This window comes from Podarcis erhardii (genome assembly GCF_964252035.2).
Source record: "Podarcis erhardii genome assembly, chromosome: 15".
In the NCBI taxonomy this organism is placed as follows: Eukaryota; Metazoa; Chordata; class Lepidosauria; order Squamata; family Lacertidae; genus Podarcis; species Podarcis erhardii.
Genome location: NC_138505.1, coordinates 21,995,306 through 22,011,845, shown reverse-complemented (window position 1 = coordinate 22,011,845; position 16,540 = coordinate 21,995,306). Strand labels below are relative to the sequence as shown.

The window sequence follows — 16,540 nt, the reverse complement described above, 5'->3', positions numbered from 1 at the left end:
CCCACGTTGCAGCCAAAGCCAATTGCTTTGCTCCTAGCCCAAACCCGGCGAGTGTTGCATGTATAAGGCTTCTTTCTGCGCTATTGGTCTGCATGTTTTAATATTGCAGGTTAACTTAAAAATAAAAAATAAAACCCCACGTTTCAGAAGACAGGAGAAAAACTGGGAACTCCTGATGGTACTGCAACAAGAAAGTGGAGGGGGCGGCGGCAAATCCTGTCCACACGCCCATCAAACTCTAAAGCCCTACATTTCTCCAGGGATTTCTATGGGACGTTCTTCCTTCCTGTTTAAAAGAGGGGGGAGTCTTGAGCAACCGGAAGCCACTTAGACTATGTGAGTCGATTGATTCATTCTCCTCTTGGGAGTCCTTGTCCCCTCCGTAGAATGGTTTCGCCCAGTCCTCTCTTTTTCCCCCCAGCCCCGCAAGGCGGCGCAGTCTCCACAGTTTTCATCCTACATTTCGGGTTCCGAAGTAAAACTCGTAAGTACTGGAGAGGGAGTATTATTGGTGATAGGAGGCGATTATATTCATCAATATTTTGGGGCGGAATCAAAGGAAATTTCTCGCTGCAGTGCTTTGGAATAATATTTCTACACCAACGGTGGTTGGGCTCTACGTTTGCGTTTCTGGCTGCGAATGGGCACCGGAAAGGAGGTCCGTATTGACCTCTTTGCTAAGGCATTTCTTTGGTTGTTTGCTGTGCTGGGGAGGAGAAAGGAACGGCAAGCAGGACGAGGAGGAAAGCTGCAAATCCGTAAGTCTAGGAGGGGAGGCGACCAGGTTTGCGGGGCCCGTGCCCGGTTGCAGAAATGTGCATTCCTTCATGCAAATTGCCGCTTCGTCTTCTGCAACTGCATTTTGCATTCAGAGCGGGCTGTGATGCTTGCGTCTCCCAGGGAAGCGAGATCCAAACAACGCAGACAGCAGAGGGCAGTTAGACAGATCCTACGTCTGCTTATCGGAGAGCAAGCCCCGCTTGATTTTGACGGGGCGTACTTCCAAGCGTGAGTGACTTGGGAATCAATAAATCATAAATCAGATGTCAAAGAGATAAAACAACTACCTGACATTTAGAAGACATCTGAAGGCAGCCCGGTTCAGGGAAGTTTTAATGTGTGACATTTTGATGTATTTTTAATCGTTGTTGGAAGCCGCCCAGAGTGACTGGGGAAGCCCAGCCAGATGGGTGGAGTACAAATAATAAATTATTATTATTATTATTATTATTATTATTATTATTATTATTATTATTTTGCTGGAAGATTCAGGGCAGATGAAAGAAAACGCCTCTCCAGGCAGTACAGAGTTAAACTATGGAACTCCCTCCCACAGGAGGCAGTGATGGTCACCAACTTGGATGGCTTTAAAAGAGAATTGGACAAATTCAACGAGAGGAGAAGGCTATTGATGGAAACCGGGCAATGCTACTAGCAATGCTTCCAAATACCAATTGCTGGGAAACCCAGAAAGGATGAGTTGGTCTTGCACTAAGGTCCCACTTGTGGGTTTCCCATAGAGGCATCTAGTTGTGGCCGCTGTGAGAACAGGATGCTGGACTAGATGGGCGATTGGCCTGATCCAGCAGGCTCTTCTTATGTTCATCGTAGTGTAGTAGTTAAAGCGTGTCAGACTAGGACCTGGGAGACTGGGGTTCAAATCCCTGCTCAGCCACAAAACCTGGGTGGGCCACAGTCTTCTCTGTCTAACCTACCTCACAGGGTTGTTGTGAGGATTAATCGGGAGGAACAGAACTATGTTCTACCACTTTGACCTCCTTGGAGGAAAGGTGGGGCACAAAAGAATAAGCACAACAAATCTCTGCCGAAAACCGATTCTAAGCAACTCTTCATATCAAGCCAGAGGGTTGAATTTGAATTTCTGCCTCTTGTGAGGCTTTTAAGGAGCCTTTTCGCTCGCAAGCAAAGTGTAATTTGTGTCTAAATCCTATAAGACTTCTCTATTTTGGCCCTCAGGACTTTCCCCAGGCCACATCCTGCATTTGCCCTGGTCGAAATTGTGTCCTTCAACTCTGATCAGGCCAATTTTTTACCAGGATGGAAGATGAAGAGGTGAGTGGGAGCCAGCCTACTGACATTGACATCCATTGCCCCAACCCATTTTTGGCTCTGGCCCTGCCCACCACTGCCATGTGGGCCCTGGAAGTTCAGGGATATTTATTTATTTATTTTTCGCAAGTTGTGTGTCCTTGTTTCTCAGTTTGATCCTTTTACATGGTTTTGCATGTTGTGTGGTATTTTATGCATTGTGACTTGCCGTCATTTTTATTGATTATAGTTTAGTAATTCTTCATTGTAAGCTGTTTAATTACTCTTCGCTGATATTAAATTTTACCATTTACTAATATAATCTAACAGATTGTTGGAATATTGCTTTATTTGATATAAGCTTATTTTAAAGTTATTGTGACTTTCTTTTCGGTATTGGATCTGATTGCTATAACAGGTGAGATCTCTGCTGTCAATTTTGTTGTTTGTTCAGCTTGTGAACCGCTTGTGTAGTGTAATATAGAAAGGCGGTATACAAATTGAAAGCGAAATGAAATGCCAAAATGGCGAAACGTGTCCTCACTTCTGCTGTACCCTATCAGTCTGACTTGGCATTCACCAGTGACTTCTTGCTTCATTCAGATCTTGCTTATGAACCTGTAAGTCTCCTGCAGACCTGGATGGCAGGGCCTGACCCGGCCGGCGTGGCTTAACCGGATCCATGAAGGCATCTGCTGAGCTGGGGATCCAGCCCCGCCAGTTCCAACGCAGTGGGAGGAGAGGCTACAGGGTCACGGCCAAAGCCTCCTACGTAGACGAGTCGCTCTTCGGCAGCCCCGCAGGACGACTGAACGCCAGAGCAGAGTTTGACCCTCCGTGGGTGTGTAAGAAAGCTAGTTCTCCGAGACCCCTTTTGTGGAGTCCCAAGACGACACAATGGGAGGTGGACACCAGCCCCTCGACAGCCGCTCCACCAACCAGCACTCCGAGAAAGGGAAATAAATACAGGTAGGGGAGGTTTTTATATGCCTGTTGTCTTTGTCCATGGAGTTTTCTTGGCAGGGATACTGGAGTGGCTTGCCGGTTCCTGCTCCAGGTGGATGACGTTTGGTCAAAACTCTCCACTATGACCTGTCCATCTTGGGTGCCCTGCACGACATAGTTCATAGCTTCTCTGAGTTATTCAAGCCCCTTCGCCACGGTAAGGCAGTGATCCATGAAGATCCGTATAGTTAAAGCTATGGTTTTCCCAGTAGTGATGTATGGAAATGAGAGCTGGACCATAAAGAAGGCTGATCGCAGAAGAATTGATGCTTTTGAATTATGGTGCTGGAGGAGACTCTTGAGAGTCCCGTGGATTGCAAGAAGATCAAACCTATCCATTCTGAAGGAAATCAGCCCTGAGTGCTCACTGGAAGGACAGATCCTGAGGCTGAGGCTCCAATACTTTGGCCACCTCATGAGAAGAGAAGACTCCCTGGAAAAGACCCTGATGTTGGGAAAGATGGAGGGCACAAGGAGAAGGGGACGACAGAGGACGAGATGCTTGGACAGTGTTCTCGAAGCTACCAGCATGAGTTTGACCAAACTGCAGGAGGCAGTGGAAGACAGAAGTGCCTGGCGTGCTCTGGTCCATGGGGTCACAAAGTGTCGACAAGACTAAATGACTAAACAACAACAACAACAGGGGAGGTTTTGAAGGAGCTGTGACAGTCCGCAAAAGTGAGATTGCCCTGCCAGGTTATTATTATATTTACGGTATATCCTGCCTTTCCTCCAAGGAGCTCAATTTGGCACAACAGTTGTGTCTGCCCCCTCATTTTACTCTCCCAACAATTGGTGGGTCAGGCCAATTTTCTTCAACCTTGGGCCTCCAGATGTCCGTGATGGAATGTCAGAGCTAGCAGTGGTGTAGCGGTTAGAGGTGTCAGACAAGAACCTGGGAGATCAGGGTTCGAATCCCTCACTCGGCCCAGAAGCTCGCTAGGTGTGGTCTTGAGCCAGATAGGGTCTCAGCCTAATCTACCTGGCAGGGTCGTTGTGGGGAACTAAATGAGGAGTGGGTGGCGAGAACCACTCATGCCACCTTGAGCTCCTGGGATAAAAATGCAATAAATAAGTAGCAAACTCCCCATCATCCCTGAACATTGGGGGTAATGGGAGTTCTAGTACAGTAACAGCTGGAAAACCAAGGTTGAAGAATGCTTGGTTAGGCTGAGAGACTGTGGCTGGCTCAAGGTCATGCAACACTGCAAAAAGAAAAAGACAAAAAGAAAAAGAAAATGTTGATGTTCCCCACCTGATTTAATACATGAGTAATTTCTCTTAAGATTTGTCCCAATATTGACTTCTGAGGCCCTTATTTGTGTGCCTCCTCCATGAGGGTTGCAAAACCAGAATGGGTCTTTTCTGCAGTGGCTCCCCGTTGGTGGAATGCTCTCCCCAGGGAGGTTCACGAGGCGCCTTCATTATACACCTTTAGGTGATAGGCGAAAACATTCCTCTTTAAACCAGGCCTTTGGCTGACTGACATCCAGTGCTCTTTAAAAATGTGTTGGGGAGGGAGGGATTATTGGGTTATTCTTGTTTTTTTTTATTATGTATTTTGTGATTTTATGTTGTGAACCGGCCTGAGACTTACGGATATAGGGGACTATACTACTACTACAATGGTACCTCGGGTTAAAAAATTAATTCGTTCTGGAGGTCCGTTCTTAACCTGAAACTGTTCTTAACCTGAAGCACCACTTTAGCTAATGGGGCCTCCCGCTGCCGCTGAGCAATTTGTTCTCATCCTGAAGCAAAGTTCTTAACCTGAGGTACTATTTCTGGGCTAGCGGAGTCTGTAACCTGAAGCGTCTGTAACCCGAGGTACCACTGTACTGTTAATACTCCACCCATCTGGCTGGGTTGCCCCAGCCACACTTTATGCATGGTAATAACTTTGTGGTACTTAGAGTGATTTCTCTAGGCGTGACTCCTGTTTCCAGTAAACATCTCTCTCTTTCTCTCTCCCCTCGTCTTTCAATGAAGGCTGAAAAGTCACACCCCATCCTACTGCGATGAGACCTTGTTTGGACCAAAGCCAGGGGGCTGGGAGCAGGCGACTCCCTGGATGGTGAAGGGGGAAGTGGCTAAGCTCCGTCCTTTGCTTTTGACTCCACCTTCTGCTGCAAGGGACCGGCCAGTCCTTTCCCCTCGTCCGAAGGACACGCCCCTGAGAGCCTTCCATCGGGAGACACCAGACACCCAGGGCAAAGAGGCATTTGGAACCTGGCGTGGAGGAGAAAGTTCTTCTTGGGGGCACCCTGAGAACTGCTTAGACGCAGACAGCCAGGAATTTCTGGGGCAGCCGCCCCCCCAGCCCATTATCCGGCTGTATAAAACTTCTGAGGGTTCCCAGGCTCACCTAAGCAAGCCAAGGACAAGTGTGGAGCAGGATCACCAATGCTCAGTGGCTTCCCCAGGGTCTCTGCCTAGACCACATTTGAATAATTTGTCCGGGTCGTCGTCTGCCAGGGTCATAAGAGCTACAAGCTCATGTAAGCCCAGGCCGCCCTGGAAATAAATAAATAAAAAGATTGCTGTTCTCACATGTTCTGCATGCAAAATGACCACCAAAAGGGCTATGCTGTTTGCCCATGTTCCGTAAGGAATCTTAGCCGGTGGACTAGCTAGCCATAACAGTCTTTGCCTGTTCCTTTCATGCTGAGAGTGGTTGTGACAGCAGTACTGCCCTTCATTCGTAGATTTCAAGGTGGTTCATAATTTAAAATATTAACACAAACAGAAAATGACCTCTCATATCAATCGTATTCCTGCAGTAATAATGATAATAATCCCAAAGGAGCCCAGGATAGCATAACTGTTTAAAACCTTCTCTCAAAACGCTTGCCAGGAACAGTGTTTTTTGGCCATCAAATACCTGGGTAAACAGGAATGCTCTTAGATTTCTCCTGAAAGTCAGTAATAAGGACGACAGACGCACCACACCAAGAAAGGTACTCCACAAATGGGGAACTGTCACTGAAAAGGCCCTGCCATGGGTCAGAGGGGATGATGGGAGTTGTAGTCCAGCAACTTCTGGAGGACATAATGTTGGCCAAGGAGACTGGTTCAGATCCCTGCCTCATGCATGTTGCTTATTGGGATGGTCTCAGGCAGATCCATGTTTCTGTTCAACTTGTTCTGGGCATAAAAAGCTGAACTTCTTGGAGAGGTGAAAAGGATATGAACGAAGAAATAAGAGGAGGTAGGAGAGAAGTTTTTTTTTCATCCCAAGGACCACATTTGCTTCTGGGGGGGCCACATGCCAGGGGTGGGCAGGGCCACAAGCAGAAGTGGGTGGAGCGATGAATGCAAATTTTACTTTTTACAGTGGCCTAGGTTCTCACACCCCCCCCTCTCCTCCATCCATGCAACCAGGAGGCATATCCCAGAGTTCAAGAAGACAGTACAGTCAGGCAAAAACATTTGGGAGTGCAAAGCAGGGACCCTAACGAATGCGGCTTGGGGAAGATTTCTGCATTGCAGGGGATTGGACTAGATGATCCCTTCCAACTCAACAATTCTAAGATTTCTGTGGGCCAGAGAGAGACCTTGGGTTCCCCACCCGTGAAATATGAGTTTTGCCCCTGCAATTCTTGAGCACGGTTAGAACAAGTTCTGTGCAAAGCTTCCCCTGCAGTGTTCTTTCAAACCTGGAGAAAGGAGAGAACAGCTATTTTACAACTTTGCCTACCTGGCTGATAGTATTTATTGAGGAACGACAAACCTCCCTTGGGAGTGCTAAAATACCCATTCTGGACGATCTGGAATGGACTTGGTTGCCTGTGACCGGGGACGGGGCAGGGCAGGAAGCGGTGAAGGCTCACTTCCTCCCTCTCCTCCCTTTGCCCTTCTTCTTCCTCTTGGACCGTAGCAGTGATCTAACCAGGTAGCCCTTCCACAAGGCTTGGATGAGGGTGGCAGCTCGGACCAGGATGGCCAGCTCCTTCTCGGCCTTCTCCTTCTGCTCCTGCTTCACCCTCCTCTCCTCCTTGATCTGGCTGTATTCCTGATCCAGCAGCGCAAACTTCTCTCTCAGCTCTGCCAGCTGTTCCTTCTCTACCACATAGACCACGTCAATCTCCTCGATCTCCTCCTGGGGGTGGACAAAGGCCTGGCATTTAAGCAACTGCCTCTACATCTAATGGAACTGATCTCTGACATATTCTGAACCAATTCGGACATATTGTGAGCTATAGGAGGTGGCAGGATGTGATGCCCCTTGCAGCAAAGTGTCTTGTGGTGCTTAAAGACGAGAGCCCCATCTGCACTGTGCTTTGAAAGTAGTATTATGTGGTGACCACGGCAGGTTCTCAGATTCTCAATTCATGTCCCCAAAGGGTTGGAGACCTCTCCTTTAAGTTGCTACAAGATTTCTGAATTGTGAACCAAGAAAGAGATGGGGAACCAGTGGTTCTGCCCACCGACCTGTTCTCTTACAAGCCCGAATAGGGCAAATAGAGTTTTTTAAGCCCCTCTTACCCAATCTGAGCAGCAGAAAGGGCCTTGGCAAACCTCCTTTTGTAGCCTGAGCGTGCTCCCTAGCAGGTAGCAATTTGCCAATGATGCAGTAGCGCAACAGGACCCTGTATTTGGTTTCCTTGTTAGCCATCAATGAAAAAGTCAAGGACAGGCAACATGGTGCCCTCCAGATGTTGTGGATTACTACTCCCATCATCCTTGACCATGCTAGAGTCCAAAACATCTGGACGGCACCATCCTTTTTTTTTTTTTGCACACCTGTACAAGCTCACATTCCAGCTTGAAAACAAAACAAAACATGAACCGAAGGATGCTTTTGTTGTGGTCCAATTAACCAAACCAGCAATGCCAGACCATCTGGCTGAGCAATTTCAAATAATTTGTGAGGAGGCTGAAACAGCTCGGTTTCCTAGCTAATGTTGCAATCATGGAGGTAGGAAAGGAAACCCGGCTGATGTAAGGAAATTGGGAGTTATCCTACATCAGTGCCCTGGGAGGTTTTGCTGCTTAACGTTTGTGAAATGACCTCTTATGGGCAAAAAGAATTGGCAGAGAAAAGGCTCAGACTTGGGTTGACAACAGTACCTGCTTTTCTAGCATCTCAATATCATACTTCTGGACCCAGTTCTCTATTTCCATCTCCACTTTGTATTTTTTCTAGAATAAATAAGAGAAGAAAATCATTTCCAAAGTTTCAGGGTTAAGCTGGGGTGGCTGGCTATACTAGAAGATGACATTTTCATTGAAGGCAACCAACAGCCTCTGGACAGCTTTAAGTGTTCAGATATTCTGGGCCTGGTAACACAGTCAGCTGGTTCACACAACCACACTGAACCAAACTCTGGCACCATGAGACTGCGTGAAATTGCAGGCTTCTGGGGATGAGCTCAGCTCACAATTACTTGGCTCCCCACCCCCAACCTTTTGGGGGCCAGAGTTTACTACGCTGAGTAAACCAAGGTTTGGGCTTAGCAGGTTGTCTGAGCAGAAACTAATGGTTAAAGCTCCCTCCTCAGTTACAACTTGTGGTTAGTGAGGAGAGAGCTACGATTCTGACAACACACTCAGTCAAACTCAGCACATTTGTGTAGCCTTGCTAAGTCAAGTAAGTGGCTGGCTGCAGTTGCATAGTCATTTAGTTACAACAATGGCAACCAGCTGAGTTTATTAACCTGATAGATGCTGTTTATCCCATTTATATGCACCAGAGATGCCCATCTTCTGTACACTTGTGGTTTCCATTCTACAGCCAGCAGCAGGCCATGGCTGGGTCTTTTCTGGCATAAACGGACTCCTGCAAGACTTCTCTAGAGCCAGAAATGGTTTTGCAGTTGAAGTGTTCATGCAGGTGCACAAAACCCAATGTGTTCTGAAAATGCATGGAGGCCTCCCAAGGGAAAGCTGCTTCTTCTTTTTAACTCATTAATTCTAGCCACCTTCAGAGTAAATCAACTTGTTCAATAGGTATGGAGTTTAAATGCACAACAATCCTTTCCAGTCATAAAGAAATTGTTGTCTTTTACGTTTGGCTGGGAGACAATTTAAAAATCAGAAAGTATTCTTAATTCAGATACTGAGTACCACCACCCCTGGAAGAATGTACAGTTTACCAGTTTGATAACATTGGTTGCAATGGAGGAAGGGGTTTGGCCCAGGTGGCTGTTTGATTCCAGCTCTATCCCAGGCTTGCACTTCTAAGCCACCGTGGCCAAATCAGTCCACCAGATGTATGCTACAACCTGCCATGTGCTAGAATCAGGGATGTCCAACCAGTAGATCACAATTTACCAATAGATCCCGGCTGATCCTGGTAGATCGCGGGATCCTTATCGTGTACAAAAAGTTAAGGGGGGAAAGCTAAAAAAACTCTGCCAAAAAGCTCAACAACTCTGGGCAATTCACCCACACAGGCTTCTCCCTCCAATGAGAATGGGTAGATCACTGCCAGGTTTTTTTTATTCTGGGAGTAGATCAGAGTCTCTTGGGAGCTGGGCATGCTTATGCTAAATGATGCCCTTTCTTCCAGCATCACTTGGAAACACATCTCTATATTAACTACAGAGGAGCTCATTTTCTAGGGCAGGGTTCCCCAAACTTGGGTCCCTGGCTGATTTCGGACTGTGATTCCCATCATTCCTGGCAGGTCCTGCTAGCTAGGGATGATGGGAGTTGTAGTCCAAAAGCAGCTGGAGACCCAGGTTTGGGAAACTCTGGTCTAGTGCGGTTTTTGCTAACCTGGTCTCCTGGTTGGGCTATGTTTGGACTATGATTCCCAGCTGCATTGGCTGGGGCTCATGGGACTTGCAGTCCAAGATATCTGGAAGGCATTGGGTTGTTCTAGTAAGAACGCTCGGACTGGCAGCCTTGTGAATTATTCTCTTCTGAGAATAATTGCTTTGATCACCTCTGCTTACCTTCCGGAGAGCAAGTTCAGACTCCCGGTCCTCCACAATGAGGGCATTTAGTGCGGCTCTGAGCTGATTCAGCTCCTGCTGCAACTTGGCACACTTGCCCTGAGACCCACGTAGCTCTGTCTTCTGCGCCTTCTCTGCTTCTGTTCGGGTGCGCAGGATTTGGTTTTCGGAGACCTTGGAGAGGCTGTGCAAGTGGGTTTTGAGGTCCTTGATTGTGGCGTTCTTCCTGGAGATCTGAATGGCACCAAGCTGGGTCAGCAGGACTTTGCAATCCAAGGCACAAACACCAATTCATTTCAAATGACAACACAAGTCAAGAGAACAATTTAAAATAATGCTGCTGAGGATCTGGGAAGTAGAGACCGGATATGGCAGAAACCTACTGGAAGTAACATGGAGGGCCTTTTTGATATCGGCACCCCAACTATGGAGAACCTCCCTAAAGAGGCTTACTTAGTGCCTTCTCTGTCTTTCTGGCACCTCTTTATTCACTCAAGCTGTGTTTTAAATCTATTTTATTTCCTTGACTTTAATTAGGATATATTATATAATTATTGATGGGCAGCTGCATAAGTTTTAGGAAATCAACAATATCAACCAATGGCACCTCTAGTCTTTATTATACTGGAGCTGTCTACCAATTCTATAGCCCTGCAAAAGGCACAGCTGAAAGCTGAAGCTGGGAGATAACTCCTGTTCTAACAGTGGGTAGCCAATGTGGTACTCTACAGAAGTCGCTGGTCTACAATTCCCATCACCCCTCACCACTGGCCATGCTAGAGCAGCTGGGAGTTGTAGTCCAACAACATCTTTTTTTTCTGCCAGCAGCCTTTCTGGCTGTGTGATATTTTGCAATTCTTTTGATACAGTTTTGGGCTGGATGACTGCTCTGGACCAGTCAAATCCCAAACTGCCTGCCCCACTGCTGCCCCCCCATTGTACCTCATCATCACGACTCTTGATCTCCGCTGCCAGTTCCTCCTCCAAAGCTGCAATCATCTCCGTGTTTTTCTTGTCTCGCTGACTTATTTCATGTATAAACCGATTTCTTTCTCTTTCTTCTAACGGGGTAGTCAGAAGCTTCTCAAGCAGGAACCCCCTGAGCTCCACAAGGCCTTTAATGAACTGTGAGACAGCCAGCTGCCTGAAATTGGCAATATCTTGTATTGCCTGATAAGCTAAGGGATGAGCAAAAAACAGGCGTACAATATTTCGAACAGAAGACCTTAAGCCTTGTATGTGCAAGACAAGGTAGCCACTTGGATCCTCAGTGTCAATGAGCCACCCCCTGGCAGTGCCCTTTTGCAAAACCCCTTCCTCTTCAAGGCGGGTGAGCGTAGCCTCCATAACGTTTGAAAGCCGCAGATGTTCCTTAAGAGCCCCTGTAAGTTCAGGTCCCAACACTGGACTCATATCCTCAAGGTTCTTGATGATGTAAGAGAATGCGCTGACCAGCTCCACCTTAAAGATGGTATCGTCCATCACAGATATAATTCTCTTGGTCTCAACAGTGGATAGCTTTGACCGACCAGGCTCTAGGATCTTCAGGGGCATTCTGAGGTTCACCTTTCTGGTCAGGTTGACATCTGATTGGTTGGACAGTTGGACTACTTGGGTTGCCATGTTTTCAGCCAGGTATCCTCACAGGGTGTGCTTTCAGATCCACAAGTAGCTTTAGTCTTCAGTACCAAGTAAGCAGGTGCTCCGGCGCATCTGACGCTTCAATTTCTGTGGGGAAATGGACTATAAAAAACCCGCACATGCACACATGTTGGTCCCAGAATCACAAATGCAGAATATATAAAAAAGAGACTTGACTCTAGGGCTGGATATCTGGTTTTCAACATCGCAATATATCTCCTGCTAAAAATTGCAATATGTTGGTATATCACAATGTATGGAGCTATGTAGAGGCATTGGCTGGCTTCATGGTTTTCCCTGCATCGTGACTGTTGCACAGCACACACAAACACACATCATGATTCACAATATATTGCTAGGTCAAAAATTATGAAACCAGTATCTCAATACGGACTTCAAACTAGTTTCGGACAATATATTGATATATCGCCTAGCTCTACCTGACGCAAAAAAAGAAGATGAGGATACTATTTGCCATTTGTGGTCCTCATGCAATCCAGGACAGAATAATGAGGAAATATGGTGCTTCATATGCCCTAGAACAGACAACTTAGAAGGGGGTAAGTGAGGAGAGAAACTGAAGAATGGGAAAGCAGAAGAGCTGTAATAGGTAAAGGGATGATTTAGGGTCCATGAGAGGTAAAAAAACATTTACTGGGTATATGGGGCACTACCCTAGAAACCTCGGGCTTTACCCTCAGCCAGCTCTCCCCCTCCCTCCACCTGCTGGCCTTCTTACTTAAAACTAGTCCAGCTCAGTGGTATGGTATCTGTTTTCCTGGGGTGCCACACCCCAAACTTCACTACTGAGCCACTACTGAAACAAAGCCAAAGTACTGTAACTGCATTATTCATCTCTTGCTCCTTCCTTTATCCTTCTGTGGCTCTTCACACACACCACCCTTGTTAAAAAACAAACAAAACCCCCAGTCCTATACAAATTACATTTATTCAGAAGTCCCATAGGGTCCAGGCAGTTCCCGACACAGTCTGATGCATCCAGGAATCCAGCAAGCAAGGCATAAAAGGATAAGCCCTCTCTTGCTGTTGCTCCCCATCCCCACAAACTGGTGCTATACTGCTGCTTGAACATGGAGGTTTCAGCACAGCTAATAACCCCTAACAGACCTCTCTCCATAGATTTGTCTAATCGTCTTTTGAAACCATTAAAGCTTGTAGATATTGTCACAGCGCACAGCAGCTACCCAGTTCCACACCTTAACTTTCTTTCATATATATATATATATATATATATACACACTGTATAGAGTGTTTTCTGGTCAGCACACTCAAGGCGGCTCACAGTTGCAACCTCCTCCAAGCAACAATCTTGCCAGGGAGGTTAGGCTAAGAGATACAGAGAGCTTCCTAAATTTATGCATGTTGCTTATTAAGTTTGTACAGATGCCCACCCATAGATTTCAGAGATAATATTTAAATGTAAAACATAACCTATAATAACAATATAATATACAGTACAAAATATAATAATCTATTATTAAAATAATTTAGACTTTCCTTAAACTCACCCCAAAACAAGCCTTGCACCCCACCCCCCGCCCCCAAATGGGTCACCGCTCCCACCGCCTAGTTTTTTCAAACAAGGCCCAGCTTGCTTGTTGCTTGGCAACTCCAATTAGCGTGGTGGTGGGAGAAGCCACCAATCACATTCTCCGACGCTTCTTTGCCTATGGTTGGCATCATATAAAAGGGCTGTCCAATAGCAGTGCGGAAACCATATGAGAGTATTCTAAGCCCGCCCCCAACCCTCCTTCGACATTCCACTCGCTACCAAGGGGTCATAGACGCAATAGAGCGGCGTTTTGCGGTTCAGGTTCCTTCTTGAGTCTTGACCGTATGGGGAGGGCAACCATAGAGGTGAAAATTTCTAGAACGACACACATACGCTTGAGCGTCCATGGGCGGGCGGGGGTGGGACTTGAGGCTTATGATTCTCTTATCATAGCAAAGGAGCTACTGTGGTGGTGGGGAGGAAAAGAGAAGAAACTCTCTATGGTCTCAGGATGATACCGCTCTACCCCGTACAATCTCTGTGGTGACACCTTTACTTCGAAGGAAGTTCGATTTTAGAACGGAAGTGCCCTAAAGACGGCGCTGGTGGCTCTCAAATTTTCCCTGACCGTATGCCATAGACTTAGAGACTTTGGAAGCAACCAGTTCAGAGATTAGGAAAAGGACACTACGCAGGTGGGGGCAGAGCAGCTCCCCTGCTTAGTCTTCACAGGGTGAAAAGTTTGCTTTGGACTCTCCTTGCCACTCATATGGTGGAGTTCAACATATGAGAACCGGAAGTCTGAAAATTTGTGTCTTACCTCTATACCAGCTCTTTAAGAACTCAGGGGTGGCTCAATAGGGCCATCTCTCGCCTATCACAGAAGAGCTCGGTTGGGTTTTGCGCACGCGTGTAGGGCGGAGCTAAAAAGTTTGCGGGCGTGTAAGCGGATGGTGCGTGCGCACGGGTTGTTTTTCCTTGTACGTAGAGGGCATGGGCGAGGGATTTAGAGGTAAACCATCATGAAATGCATAAGCAACTTCCGGTTTCTACTTATATCCTGCCCTATGATGATTTGGGCAGCAATTCTAGACGGAGGCTGCAATCCTGAAAAACATTCACTTGGGAGTAAGCGCCAGTGAAACCAATGGTGTCTTCTTCCTAGTTGTCATATATAGGATCGCACGTGAAGTTAGCCTTACTCCACTTACGTAGAAACGTAGGATGCTGGCTTTTATTGTTATAATTATTCTAGATTCAGGTAGGTAGCAGTGTTGGTCTGACGCAGTCGAAATAAATTTTTAAAAAAACTGTCCAGCAGCACCTTAGAGACCAACTAAGTTTGTTGTTGTTGTTGTTGTTGTTAAGTCAGACCATTGATCCCTCTTGCTCCCTGCCATATCCGGAGACGCCAGGGATTGAACCCGAAGCCTTCTGCATGCAAAACAAATGCTTTGCCACCGATCCACTACAAGGAAGATGGTCCAGCAAAGAAATAACACAAAAAATATAAAATCATCGATAATGATAACCTTTACTTGAACTTTTCTTATTTTAACCCATGTGTAACTGTACTCACTCCACGTGCCTATTTTAGAGTTTTGTTTCCCACCTCTGTTGTTATAATTGCTCTCTCTGTTTTATATACCCTATAAGATGATTTTTTAAGCTTTCAACTTTCATAAAGGCACCACGAGAAAAAAAACAACCCCAAAATTAGGGCAATTAGGAAGGTGTTCCTCTCCCCGCAGTTTCATATGGCGTGTTTTGTTTTATTTGCGTATTTTATGTGCATGTGTCGCTGTCTTTAAAAGAGCGGTATTCAAGCCTGAGGGGGCGGCCTGAGGCCAGGTGAGGGGCGGCAGCGACAAGCGAGGGAAGGGGGCGGTTTCAGACAACAATCGTGTCCCGTGTCGTCGTCGTCCCAATACTCCCGCCTTCCAAAAAGGCCTAGGAATTGCTTCCGCCGGTAGCAAGAAGTAGGACAGCGGGGAGGGGGAAGGTAAAGAGAGCCCCTTCCCCTTCAGCGGCCTCGCAGGCAAGGAAGGCTGAGCCGCATTATCCCCTGTAAAAGTTCCGACCTTCCATAACTGATAGTAAGAATAAATGGCAATCATATAGTTGGGGGGACGGGACAGAATGGCGTATATACCAAACGGGGTTCAGAGGTTGGAGTTGAAGTGGTGGCGACACGATCCAGGTGTTAAAGTGCCGAAGGCTGGGCGGCACTCTGCCCATGCCTAGAGGGCGTTCTTCTTTATTAAGAGGGCATCGTTTGGCAGGTAAAGGAAAAAAGAGCCTCTTAAGAAGCAATTCCGTCTTAATAAAAGAGGACGCCCAGAGGAGGAAGAGCTGGGGGTGCAAAATCAAAAATTTGAACAGTGGCTACCAAAAGTGGCTTTTAACATCTGGTTAAGGAAAGAGGGGGTTGAGGGCGTGCAAAATCGAAACCAAACAGTGTTGGCGAGAAGGGTACCCCCCCCCCCCCAAAAAAAAACCCAGCCCGGCAACAACAGTAGCCCACCTTTTACTGTTTTAAGAGTAACGCGTGCAAAATAAAAGACGCCTGCGCTTTTATTATACTGGATTAGGGGGGGGGGAGAAAGGGATCTCGTTGCAAAACCGATCGAGCCCTGAAAACAGGGTGGGCGGAAACATTTCCGAGTTCAAGGTAGTCCCGCTGCAATTGCGAGAGGCCTCCCCCTCTTTCCCTTCCCCAAGTTTTGAAACGGATCTCCCTGCTTTTTGCGCGCAGCAATGGACCACCGAGGCGCTGTTCCGAAGAGAGGCGCCTAGCGATGCTGGCTGGCCCCGGGCCGGCTAAAGCAGAGCACCATCTCTTTGCTTCGCCTCCGCTCACTCTCTCCCCGCCTCCCTCCCTTTCCCTCCAGGGATGATCCTCCTCCTAAGTCGGAAGGGCTGCTGAGGTCAGAGACAGACGCCAGCTGAGTTTGGGACGCAGCAGCGACGGCCGAGGCGTTTTTGCGCGGAAAGTGAATGACGGCGCAAGTCGAGAGTTGACGCTCCTTTGGCAACAAGAGCACCCAAAAAGCCAGGCGGGGGACCTGGTGGGGGCTCCATGATGCGGGCCAGGGTTCCGCCGAGATGGGTGCCGTTTCCTCCACGCAGCCGGGACAGTCTCAGGTCTGCAAGATGCGCCTGATCTTGGACGAAGCGGCGACGAGAGCCGGGGTTTAAAGGGATTTCCTGGAGCAGAGCAAAAGTCTTCTTGGGGATGGCTGTGAATCCGGAAGATGACGACGTCCCCCTCATTCTCACCTTGGATGAGGGCAGAAGTCATGGTCCCGATCCGGAGGGGCTACCCAGCGAAAGTAAGTTCAACTCCCTCCCTTCATTTACTTGCTGCACAGTTTGCATCCCCTGCAACGAGGCTGGTGTCCTTTGGCAGTTGCGTAAACACACCGTACTTTTT

General features: G+C 47.4%; 3 protein-coding genes across 6 annotated transcripts in view; 2 read left to right on the top strand and 1 right to left on the bottom strand.

Annotated features, from left to right (window-relative positions):
• Positions 1-484: 484 nt before the first annotated feature.
• On the top strand, positions 485-5,605 carry RITA1 (RBPJ interacting and tubulin associated 1). Of its 2 annotated transcripts, XM_081842104.1 has the most exons (4): positions 485-758; positions 1,978-2,073; positions 2,653-3,018; positions 5,044-5,605. In XM_081842104.1, the coding sequence occupies exons 3-4, from the start codon at positions 2,732-2,734 to the stop codon at positions 5,576-5,578; spliced, it is 822 nt and encodes a 273-aa protein (XP_081698230.1). In that variant the 5' UTR covers positions 485-758; positions 1,978-2,073; positions 2,653-2,731; the 3' UTR covers positions 5,579-5,605. The 2 variants fall into 2 exon arrangements, with proteins under 2 accessions (XP_081698230.1, XP_081698231.1); XM_081842105.1 differs by lacking the exon at positions 1,978-2,073 and having other exon boundaries at positions 644-758.
• Positions 5,606-6,733: 1,128 nt separating this feature from the next.
• On the bottom strand, positions 6,734-14,007 carry DRC10 (dynein regulatory complex subunit 10). Of its 3 annotated transcripts, none has more exons than XM_081841985.1 (5): positions 13,928-14,007; positions 10,896-11,681; positions 9,954-10,187; positions 8,125-8,196; positions 6,734-7,153 (listed from the first exon to the last, which is right to left on the bottom strand). In XM_081841985.1, the coding sequence occupies exons 2-5, from the start codon at positions 11,574-11,576 to the stop codon at positions 6,881-6,883; spliced, it is 1,260 nt and encodes a 419-aa protein (XP_081698111.1). In that variant the 5' UTR covers positions 11,577-11,681; positions 13,928-14,007; the 3' UTR covers positions 6,734-6,880. The 3 variants fall into 3 exon arrangements, with proteins under 3 accessions (XP_081698111.1, XP_081698110.1, XP_081698109.1); XM_081841984.1 differs by lacking the exon at positions 13,928-14,007 and adding an exon at positions 13,124-13,335 and having other exon boundaries at positions 10,896-11,696; XM_081841983.1 differs by lacking the exon at positions 13,928-14,007 and adding an exon at positions 13,124-13,335.
• Positions 14,008-15,713: 1,706 nt separating this feature from the next.
• TPCN1 (two pore segment channel 1) overlaps positions 15,714-16,540 on the top strand; it is a 44,366-nt gene continuing 43,539 nt past the window's right edge. Inside the window, exon 1 of the mRNA XM_081842191.1 lies at positions 15,714-16,439. Coding sequence (XP_081698317.1) covers positions 16,343-16,439 — 97 coding nt within the window. The 5' untranslated portion in view covers positions 15,714-16,342. The remainder of the gene's footprint in view (positions 16,440-16,540) is intronic.

What these genes read in the sequence shown, in the direction of transcription:
- RITA1 (XM_081842104.1), top strand. Translation starts at nt 2,732, where the DNA reads ATGAAGGCATCTGCTGAGCTGGGGATCCAGCCCCGCCAGTTCCAACGC. An exon ending in AGAAAGGGAAATAAATACAG is followed by an intron (nt 3,019 to 5,043) that starts GTAGGGGAGGTT and finishes CTTTCAATGAAG; the next exon opens with GCTGAAAAGTCACACCCCAT.
- DRC10 (XM_081841985.1), bottom strand. Translation starts at nt 11,576, where the DNA reads ATGGCAACCCAAGTAGTCCAACTGTCCAACCAATCAGATGTCAACCTG. An exon ending in CTGAACTTGCTCTCCGGAAG is followed by an intron (nt 8,197 to 9,953) that starts GTAAGCAGAGGT and finishes TATTTATTCTAG; the next exon opens with AAAAAATACAAAGTGGAGAT. An exon ending in TTGAGATGCTAGAAAAGCAG is followed by an intron (nt 7,154 to 8,124) that starts GTACTGTTGTCA and finishes GTCCACCCCCAG; the next exon opens with GAGGAGATCGAGGAGATTGA.